Source organism: Petaurus breviceps, unplaced genomic scaffold (genome assembly GCF_028583685.1).
Source record: "Petaurus breviceps papuanus isolate PSGF00001 unplaced genomic scaffold, PetGlider_PUasm1.0 91041, whole genome shotgun sequence".
NCBI lineage: Eukaryota > Metazoa > Chordata > Mammalia > Diprotodontia > Petauridae > Petaurus > Petaurus breviceps.
In genome coordinates this window covers 41,574,195-41,584,159 of record NW_027187400.1, presented here as the reverse complement: position 1 = coordinate 41,584,159, position 9,965 = coordinate 41,574,195, and the positions used below count along the sequence as shown (strand labels likewise).

The window sequence follows — 9,965 nt, the reverse complement described above, 5'->3', positions numbered from 1 at the left end:
GAGAAAAAGCCACCTTCTGAAAGGAAGCAGCTTTTCAGGTATGTGATGGAACACTAATGTGGGTATAAGAACTGATGGAAGGCATGATTTCAGAGAAGCCTGGGAAGACTTGTATGAACTGATTCCAAGTGAAGCAAGCAGACACAGAACAACGTATACAATGACAACAATATTGTAAAGACAAACACCTTTGAAAAACTTATGAAAGCCAGTCAACTCAAAGATCAGCCATGACTCCAGAGGACTCATGATGAAATATGCTGCCTAACTCCTGACAAAAAGGTGATGGACTCATTGGATATGGTCCATGAGGGAACTTGTTTTCCTTTACTTTACATATTCATTACAAAGGTTTTGTTTATCTTCCCCCTTTTTTATAATGGGGAGTGTCAGAGAAAAAGAAAGTAGATTTCCACTAATTCTTTTAAAATTAGATTTTAAAAAGGAAAGACAAAGGAACTGAGAGGAAGAAGGAGAAAGAGTGAGGGAGGAAGAGACAGACAGACAGAGAGAGAAGGAGGGATCGGGGAAGGGAGGGAGGGAAAGAAGGGGGAAGGGAGGGAGAGCACCATGGAATTGTACCCAGATTTAAATCAGATTCAGCCACTCATGATGTGTCTGATTTTTGCCAAATCACTCTCCTCTGGGTTTCAGTTTCTTTAACTGTATAGAACAGAAAATCAAACTAGATTATTAGTGGAGGAATCAAACTCCACAGTGGGAAGCCCAAAAGTGGTTTGCAAAACTCCCAAGTGCTCCTCCCCTAAACCAGATTTCTCAAGGTAATTGGGAAATGTTTAATAAAATAAATAAAACTACAATACAACATAGGTAATGCTCATTTGTGGGTTCATAAGTTAATATACAGCAGAGCAAGGATTTATTTCTATTTGAACTTGACATCACTGACCTAGATGATCTCACATCATTCCCAGGCATCTCCATTATGTGTCCTAAGCCTTCTCTTCTTCAGAACCCCCACTTCCTTCCATTTTGTCTCTAGAAGTTGGGCTTGTTTTCTTTCTACAGCTCTCTCCAATCTGGTTCCAGCTGACCTTTCCAGGCTTCATACACTCTGTCATCCCTGAAATGCTGCTCTTACTTCCACCTCAAAGAATACCAACCTTCCTTTAAAGCCCAGCTCAAAAAGCCACCTCTTATGGAAAGCCTGCTCAACTATCCCCTGTGCCCTCCAAATTACTTTGTCTATATTTTGTATTTAACTTCCTATGGATGTGTTTTTTCTCCAGTACAGTATAAACTGGTTAAGGTCAGGGACTGTCTCATTTTTGTCTTTGTTTACCCTGAGACAGAATCTGTGAGACCCAGGGAAGCTTCTAGAGTCTAGGCTATCTTTTTGGAGGGCAATTGGGGTTAAGTGACTTGCCCAAAGTCACATGGCTAGTTTTTATGTTAAGTGTCTGAGGCTGGATTTGAACTCAGGCTCTATTCACTGCACCATCTACCTCCCCTAATCTAGGCTATCTTGAGCATATTCTGGGGTAGGAAGCCTGGAAACAGAATAAAGGGGCATGAAATTTGTATACTGCAGGTCAAGATTGGGTGGTTTTTTTGGTGGCTTGGTAGCTAGTCTCAGACACTGGACTTAGTCTCAGTTCTCTCCTCTGTAAAATGGGATAATAAAAGCACCTACACTTACTATGTGACCCTGGACAAGTCACTTAACCTCTGATTGTCGCAGTTTTTCCATCTGTAAAAATGGGGATGATATTCCTTACTTTCCAGGATAAAATGAGATAACATTTGTAAAGCATATTGTAAACTTAAAAGCACTATGTAAATGCTAGCTTATCCTCTGGTATTGTCTGTGATCTGGAGGTGGGATCCTGGACACACATTTTCCACCTATTCCCTTTTCACAGGCTGTGTTCTCATAGCTTAAGAGGTCCCTGACCACCCCTGGAAACAACTGAGAGGGGAAGGAGGAGGTTTGGGGAGATGTCAGGTTTTGATTTACCAATCTCTAAAATGAAGGAGCTGGACTTGATGGTGTCTAATGTCCCTTAACAGTCCTGAATATAAGATCCTTTGTTGGGATGGATCCATTTCAAAATGTGTAACTTTTTTCTCCCACTTTTGCTAAGTTCAATAAACAAACTCTTGATATGTTGGAATCTTGTGAATGTATGTGTGTGAGTGTGTGTGTGTATGTGTGTGTGAGTGCTGGAAATTGGAGGGAGGGGTAGTATAACTATAGAGTGGAAAGCCCAGTGTGTGGTGTGGGCTTGGTGCTAGGTAGTAAGCTGGTGAAGTTTGCAGAACTCTAGATCTGTAGTCAGGAAGACCTGAGCTCAAATCTGGCTTCAAACGTTTGGTAACTGGATGAACCCTGGGCAAATCACTTAATCACCGTTCGCTCTCATTTCCTCTTCTGTTAAAACAGAGATAACAACAGCACCTGCCAGGGTCATTGTGAGGATAAAATGAAGTATTTGTAAAAATGCTCTGTAAACTTGAAAGCTCTATAGAAGTGCTAGTTATTATTACATTTTAGCCCCTTTAGATTAAATTCTGAATCCAACCAGCACAACTGCAGAGGTTTGAAGGCTGGGGCAGGGGAGTAGTCTAGGTGTTTACCGGTATAATGCTCTCTCATGGCCTGGAAACGGATGCCTTTTGGAGATATCTCTGCTCCGGAAAGGAATTGAGGCGGCTACTGGGCTAGTGGTGCAAGAACAGCACCACCTGGTGGCTGACTCAGATGTTGTACTCCCTTGCTGGATAATTAATACAGTGACATACTGCCTTTCTGTATGCTTACGGAAGACAGAACATGAATTCTACTAAAAGATGCAAGAAGTATCCCAAGTGCCACCACTGCTAGGTACTCATGGGGTATACAAGTGTCACACTATAATGCAGTAATCAGATGTCAGAGTACATCAGGGCTATCACCTCACTCCTTCTAGATACCATGCTTCCATTCACATAGTGGGTGAGTAAAGATCTGAATTGGTAAGAGGATCTCCCACAAGTTAAGGAAATCACAGTGGGAATATGAATGCAAAATGCAGGAGGGAAGGGCAATTCCTGGGCTTCCCAGAAGACACAGTGAGATGGTCCTAGAGAAGAAGCTCATCTGGAGTCACAAAGACCTGAGTTCAAATCCATCCTCAGATTTTACCGACTTACTGGTGGCGTGCCATTTAACCTCTGTTTATCTCAGCTTCCTCAACTGTAAAATGGGGATAATAATAGCACCTATCTCCTGTAGTTGTCATGAAGATCAAATGAGAAAATGATATTCAAAAAGAACCTGGAACATCGTAGACATTTCAACCAACCAACATTTATTAAGTGCCTACTGTGTACCAGGCACTGTGCTCTTTCCTGACCACTCGGTCATAAGTGTTCTTGTCCCAAATTATTTTGAATTTACTTATCTGTGTTTCCTCCAGGTAAAATGTCAGCTTCATGAGGACAGGGGACAGTTTCGTTTGTATCTTTGTATTCTTTAGACCTAGAAAGGTGCCTGGTGTGCAGAAGGCACTTAATACATGTTTGTGAAATTGAATGGATGTCAAGGAGCCAGTGAATGAGAGAACAAATGAAAACACAGACAAGCAAATGAGAGGAAAAATGAGCAATGCTCTCACAAACACAAGGACCAGCACACAGTGAGAACCAAGCCCAGCCCTGCCTCCATGTTGGGGGCTCAGATCTGCACATAGGACAGGGACACGTCTCCCTTGATCTCCACTGTGTCCACCCTGTTGAAGGCAGAGAGTCGGTGGGCAAAATCGAAGATGTGCTGACCATTGGCAAAGACTTTGAAGCGATCGTGACCACAGCGGATGGACAGCTGGAGGGAGGCAGAAAAGGAACAGTATAAGAATCAAGGTAGGGGACAAGCGAGGGAAACAGAGGCAGGAGGAAGTTCACTGCCTCTCCCCAGACTCACATCAAAGTACTGGCCCCGAGTGAATGGATTGAAGGAAATGGACCTCTCCTCTTGCCCCCACTTGCCACCCATGAAGCTGTTGCGGACCACGGCACCTTCAGGCATCCGAGGGTTAATGTGTAGGGCCACTTCCTGGGATTGGGCCACCTTGAAGTTGATGGAGATGCTGGGGGGAAAGAAAGACGGAGGAGAGTCACTGAGGGTGGGCATCTATGCCTAGGCCCTGAAGGACTTGGGCATCGAAAATGGAGGAATGTGTGTGTACAAGGAGAGGGTGAGTGCAGATAGGAAGATGAATATTTGAACTCCTAAGGTAGGGAAAAAATAGCAAGGGGGGTGGGAGAGGAGGAAACCTGGTCCTTTAATGGGGTCGAGAGTTGGGTAGATGCTGTACTTCTGACTCCCCAGGAGGAATTTCAGATCTAGGATCCACATGTGGGTCCCTGGGGGTAGTGATGGTGACCTGAATTTGAGCATCCCTGAGTGGATGGGGCTTGTAAAGGAGCAAAGGATTGTGGGGGGAAGGGGGTAAAGTAGAGAGGGTATCAGATATCTTACAACCTGGGAAAGGGAGGGGCTAAGGAACTTCTGGGTCCCCAAGGAGGAATTTTATTGAGAGGATAGACAAGTGGGTTCCTAAGAATGTGGAGATCTGGATAAATGTACCCTCAGAAAGGCTGGGTGCTGGCAGTCTACACAGCTAGCTCCCTTACCTTGTGGCCTGTGGGGACACCAGTCCTTTTATCACAATGGTTTTTCGGGGTGTAAGGCCACCCCGGATCTGCCCAAAGAATGGCACGGGCTGTTGATCAAAAGGTCATAGACAGAATCAAGGGCTGGCCAGGACCTTAGAAGGCATTCAGCTCAATACCCTCCTTTTATATGTAGACATCACATGCAGACAAGGAAAACAAATCCCAGAGAAGGTGACTCATGTCACAGTGGTAGAAGTAGGGAACGTAGGTTTTGAACCCAGGTTCTCTGGCTCCATTGCATCAGGCAGGGATAACAGAAGGAATAGCCTAGATGCCCACAGAAATAGATCTGCCCCTCTCCCCACAACCCCATGAACTTCCTCTAGATTCTAGTCACTAAGCCCCTGTTCTGAAAAGCCCTCATGAGGTCCCCTTCCTTCCTAATTCTACCTCTCTGGGACCTCACTCTTTCCCTATGAGCCCAATCCCCTGCCACATGAGCACCGTACCGGATTGAAGACTGGTGGCCCTTCCATGTTCTGCAAAGAGAGAAAAGGAGCAGATTAGGGGACCCACAGGATTATAGGATTGAGCATCTGAAGGGAAGTTGGGTCCCAGAGAAGCAAAGTGATTTCTTCATGGTCACACAGGTGGTGTCAGAGGCAGGATTTGAACCTGGGTCTTCTCCAGGATTCACACACTCTGCTGATTTATTCTACTACAAAAGGGGTCAGGGATGACCACCCCTAGATCCAGCCCCTCCTCCAGCCACATCCTACTCACCGGTGGCGCCATGTGAACAGGTCCTGGCCCCTAGTGGATGAGGGAGTGGAGAAAGGTAAGGAAAGAGACCTTCTGCTTCCCCCCCTCCCCCACCCCATGTTGTATTTCCCTCTCTGATTCATTTCCTGATTCTACGCCCTGACCCCCTTCCCCTAGTGGGTACTTACTTGATGTGCTGGGACTGTCATAGGCATCTGTGGGGACAGAATGGAAAGGTATAAAGTATCTAGCTGAGAGGGGACAAAGGGAACCCCAAAGCTCTAGGTAAAAAGGGGATGGAGGCTTGGCACCCTTCAGCCTTTGCACAAACGTGAGTTAAGAGCACAGAGTTCTACAAGAGGAAACCAAGCACCCTAAAGTTCCAAATGGAAATTCTGGGGTGCCCAGCACATACACAGAGGGGTGAAAGGAAGCCCCACCTCCATGACCATCTTTATTAGGAAGGATAGACTCGTTCTGATTTCTAATCCCAACCATCTTCCCAAACTCCTTGCTGTTCCTATGTTTGCAGAAACAGATTCAAAATAAGACTCTGGGATGACAGAAGGCCAGTGTTGAGAGCAGGACAGAGGCTTCTAAATCATTTCCTCCAGCTTCCTCATTTACAGAGGAGACAAACCGAGGCAGGCCCAGTGACTGGCCAGATGCCCCATGGGTGGCACAGGGCAGATGTGGGATTAGAAATGGTCCCCTGGCTCTGAATTCAGTCTTTTTGTCTGAACACCATCAGCAGACGTTGTTCATCTTCTCACCCAAAGGTGAGAAGAACTCTGGGACGACCATATCATGATTTAATGAACTGGATTTGTTGACTGAAGGGTCTGTCTGGCCTTGAATTGTGATTTATGAATTATGAGTTTTTTATTATTATTTTTATTTATTCATATATTATATGAATGATATAGGAGTTTATAGATTATATTCTTTTGCTTGCTCCTTTGCTTGGGTAAGCTGTTTCCTCTCCACTGTAAAACTGAAGAAGGGAGGAGGCTGTGGGGGGAGGTGGAGAGAGGAGCTGATGGTCAAAGATTCCTTCTAGTACAATTACAATGTCTTGGGTTCCAGGCAGGAAATCCTCATAGGGAGCATTGGGGAGTTTCCTCCTCCCATGCTGGTCTCCCCATATGGATCACTGTCCCTCCCCAAAGGGCCCCAGAACTTCTCTAGCGCACCAGGACAGGAGGAACATGGCGTCCCCACCCCTGCCCCACCCAGTCTAGCCCTCCAGGGATGCCCCACCTGGCCCAGGGCGGGGCCACCTCCAAAGAAGTTGATAGATTGAAGCTCCAGGTCCCCGTCCACTTGAAGATGGGTGACCATCTGTAGAGGGATCCGGTGTCCGAACTCATAGAAGGGGCTGCCATTTACCACCACCTGAGGGGGAGGAAGGGATAGGGGAGGGGGAGGAGTTAGGACTCCTGAACATTTATATGCTGACTCAACTCAAGGCCACATTATTCAAAAAGCATTCCCAGAACAGTCTCCCCTCACCCCCACCCGGTGGGAATGACCATTTCCCTTCCCCAGACCTTACATAACACTTAGCATGGAGTATGTATCAGAGGCACCATGGTATAGTATTCAGGAAGACCTGGGTTCAAATCCTGTCTCTGACACCTACTAGACGTCACTTCATCTCAAAGTGCCTCCCGATAGACTCTCCAAGGTTCAAGGCTGCAGAGAGGGTGCCAACCTGCATTGGCAAAGAGAGTTCCCTGCCCTGGGAAATTCTCAGGTCTGGTTAATTATGGATGGATAGCAATTTTATATCGAATGAATTCAATCAAAAACAGGAAGTCTTTCCTGAACCTCTCGGCTTCAGGGCTTTCCCTTGGTTGATCGCCCCCAATTTATCCCTCTCCTTGGTTCACAGTGACTTGCATGTTATCTCCCCTATGAGCTTCTCGAGGGCAGAGACTGTCTTTGTATTCCCAGGACTTAGCACATAGTGGGTACTTAATAAATATTTACTGACAGACTAAAAAAAGTTCATTAAGTGCCTACTGTGTACAGAACTCTTTGCTCTAGGTAGCTTGTTGTTGAGTCTTGTCTGATTCTTCCTGATCCCATTTGGGGTTTTCTTGGCAGAGACCCTGGACTGGTTTGTCATTTCCTTCTTCAACTCATTTTTACAGATAAGGAAACTGAGGTAAACAGGGTTCAGTGACTTGTCCAGGGTCACACAGCTACTAAGTGTCTGAGGCTGAACTCAGGTCCTACTGACTCCAGGGCTGGTTCTCTAGCGCCACCTAGCTGCCCCTGATCTAGAGAGGGCAGGGGTGAGGAAGCTGTGGGCTCGAGGTCTTGGATGGTCCTCTAGGTCCTCAAGAGCGGCCCTTTGACGAACCCAAACTTCACGTGTGGCACTCTGGGTCCAGTCTGGCCGCGCTTGAGGACCTAGAGGGCCATATGTGGCCTCCAGGCTACAGGTTCCCCACCCCCAAGATGAAACAGAAGGTACCAGCCGAGTGCAGAGTCTGCAGTGTTAGGGAAGATCAGAGATTAGGATCCGCGGTTGAGTTAAATAAAACCCCTCATTTGACAGCTGCAGAAACTGAGGCCGCGTGAATGGGCACATCGGTGGCATGCCATATTGGAACCCAGGCTTTTTCATTCCACAGCCAGAGGTGCCTGGTAACAGTAAGGGCTTAGGAAATGTTTTTTCACTGATTCATTCACTGGTTCTCAGTTCTTCTATGCGAGAACTCCTAGGGAGATCTGGGAAGGCTACCGAGAAGGGAACGCATTGAATCGGGCTTTAAGAGCGGAGCAGGAACTCGCAGATAAAGGGGAGCTTGCTGGGTGTGTCCGGGTGTCTGGCCCTCCGCCACAGGGACCTCACTTATCTAGCCTCTAAAACAGCCCCCCAATCCCAGGAACGCACCACCTTCAGCGTGAAAGCACGCTGCCTTCAGTAACGGAAGGATGCAGGCCAACTCTGCTTTCCTGAAACTTCCCCTTGCCCACTTTAGGCGCTTAATAAGTGCTTGCTGACTGACTGAACCCTGCGGCTGACGTTGGGGTGTGGGCCTACAAGGGTGTTGCGCCCCAAGGCCGCGCGCTCTTGGAAGTTTCTCTTAAGTCGATTACAGGAGGGGAAGGGCCTAGGGAGCCTGTGGTCCAGGAGCCAGACAGAGGCTGGAGAGCTCGGAAGGGCAGAGCCCCGCACGCCCGCCCCCCCCACGGTCAAGCCGCCGCCCGCTCCCAGACCTTGTAGTGCTGGTCCGTGACCATGAAGACCAGCTCAAAGGGGGCCCCCTTGCGGAAGGGCATGGTTTTCTTCCTCTCCTCGTCCCCCCACTGACCCCCCTGCATGGCGTTGAAAACGACTTTGTCCCACCCATCGAAGCGCGGGTTGAAGTGGAAGGCGATGTCTCCTCCAGGCAACACAAAGTTGACGGAGAACCTGGCGGGGAGAGGCAACGGGGCAAACAGAGGCTCAGACCCTGCCAGCCCCAGGTTCCTGGAGCTCCTGAGCCTCCCTGGGCCCAGGGCCATCGGATCAGAGCCTGTTCTAACCAGAGACCATCTAAGACAGGAGATGGCCTGGCATACAGTGGGCACTTAATAAATGCTTGTTCCCTCCTTCCCATCTAACTCAGCCTTCTCATTTCACAGATTATGAAACCGAGTCCTCCCAGAAGGGGACTGATTTCAAGGTCACACAAGGATTTAAGTGATAGGCCAGAGATTAGAACCTGGGGTTTTTTCCAGCCACTTCTGTCCAGGGACCCCTACCCCTCTCCCATCCTCCCAATCCCTTCTTCTTCCCCCCACCCCAGCCCTCACCTCTTCATGTGGCTACTGGCCACTCCTTGGATGTAGATGGACATTCCTGGGCGCAGCCCCCCTGGGATATCTCTCTTGTATGGGAGAGTCTGAGTGGGGAGAGGGTGGCAAGGGTTAGTGAGGCCCAGAATTGAGATCTTATATGTCCCCAAGACTGGGACAGAGGACCTGGCGGCTGTCACTGGTCTACTCTCACCACCCAAGGTTATCATGGGGATGTGTGAGGATGCGAGCTTGGGTCAGTTGGCTGGACACTCACCGGGTTATAGAAGGGATGATAGCCAGGAGCCGGCATGAAGGCCATGTTGGTATGGATAAAGAAGGGGTGCTAGCAGCACAGGAAAGAGTTGGAATCTGGAGTAGGCAGGGAATGTGCCAATGATGCCTTTTATACCCCGGGAAGGCAGGGAAGGGGTGTCCTGGGTGTGGTGCCAGCAGGATTGTGGGGGATGTACACCCCTTCCTTCTCCTCCCATCCCACCCGCTCCCTTGTTTGGACAGATCAACCCCCATACACACCCATCAGGACTTCAGCCCCACACTCCTAATTCATTCCAGGCGGGGTCTGGAGGTTCTCTATACTTCCCCTGCGCCAGGAAGGTAACAAAACGACCTTTGAGCACAGCCAAGTCTTATCTTGATGGCAATCTCCAGAGGCTGTAACCTCTATTGGACAAGTAGGTAGGTTGCCTACCCAGAACAAACAGGTGTGTGGGGCAGGAGGAAGTATCCAGCTGAGAGCCAGCCAAAGTGTCTGACTTCTACCGTCTGGGCCC

At 48.3% G+C, this 9,965-nt stretch overlaps 1 protein-coding gene across 3 annotated transcripts; it reads right to left on the bottom strand.

The window, feature by feature from the left end:
• Positions 1 to 2,885: 2,885 nt before the first annotated feature.
• LGALS4 (galectin 4) lies at positions 2,886 to 9,860 on the bottom strand. Of its 3 annotated transcripts, XM_069078595.1 has the most exons (11): positions 9,709 to 9,860; positions 9,449 to 9,543; positions 9,190 to 9,278; positions 8,611 to 8,806; positions 6,640 to 6,774; positions 5,568 to 5,594; positions 5,401 to 5,430; positions 5,127 to 5,156; positions 4,636 to 4,724; positions 4,018 to 4,088; positions 2,909 to 3,823 (listed from the first exon to the last, which is right to left on the bottom strand). In XM_069078595.1, exons 2-11 carry the CDS (start codon positions 9,491 to 9,493, stop codon positions 3,315 to 3,317), a joined length of 1,221 nt encoding a protein of 406 aa, XP_068934696.1. In that variant the 5' UTR covers positions 9,494 to 9,543; positions 9,709 to 9,860; the 3' UTR covers positions 2,909 to 3,314. The 3 variants fall into 3 exon arrangements, with proteins under 3 accessions (XP_068934698.1, XP_068934696.1, XP_068934697.1); XM_069078596.1 differs by lacking the exon at positions 9,709 to 9,860 and having other exon boundaries at positions 3,590 to 3,823; positions 3,923 to 4,088; positions 9,449 to 9,667; XM_069078597.1 differs by lacking the exons at positions 8,611 to 8,806; positions 9,190 to 9,278; positions 9,449 to 9,543; positions 9,709 to 9,860 and adding an exon at positions 6,935 to 8,597 and having other exon boundaries at positions 2,886 to 3,823.
• Between the last annotated feature and the right edge of the window lie 105 nt (positions 9,861 to 9,965).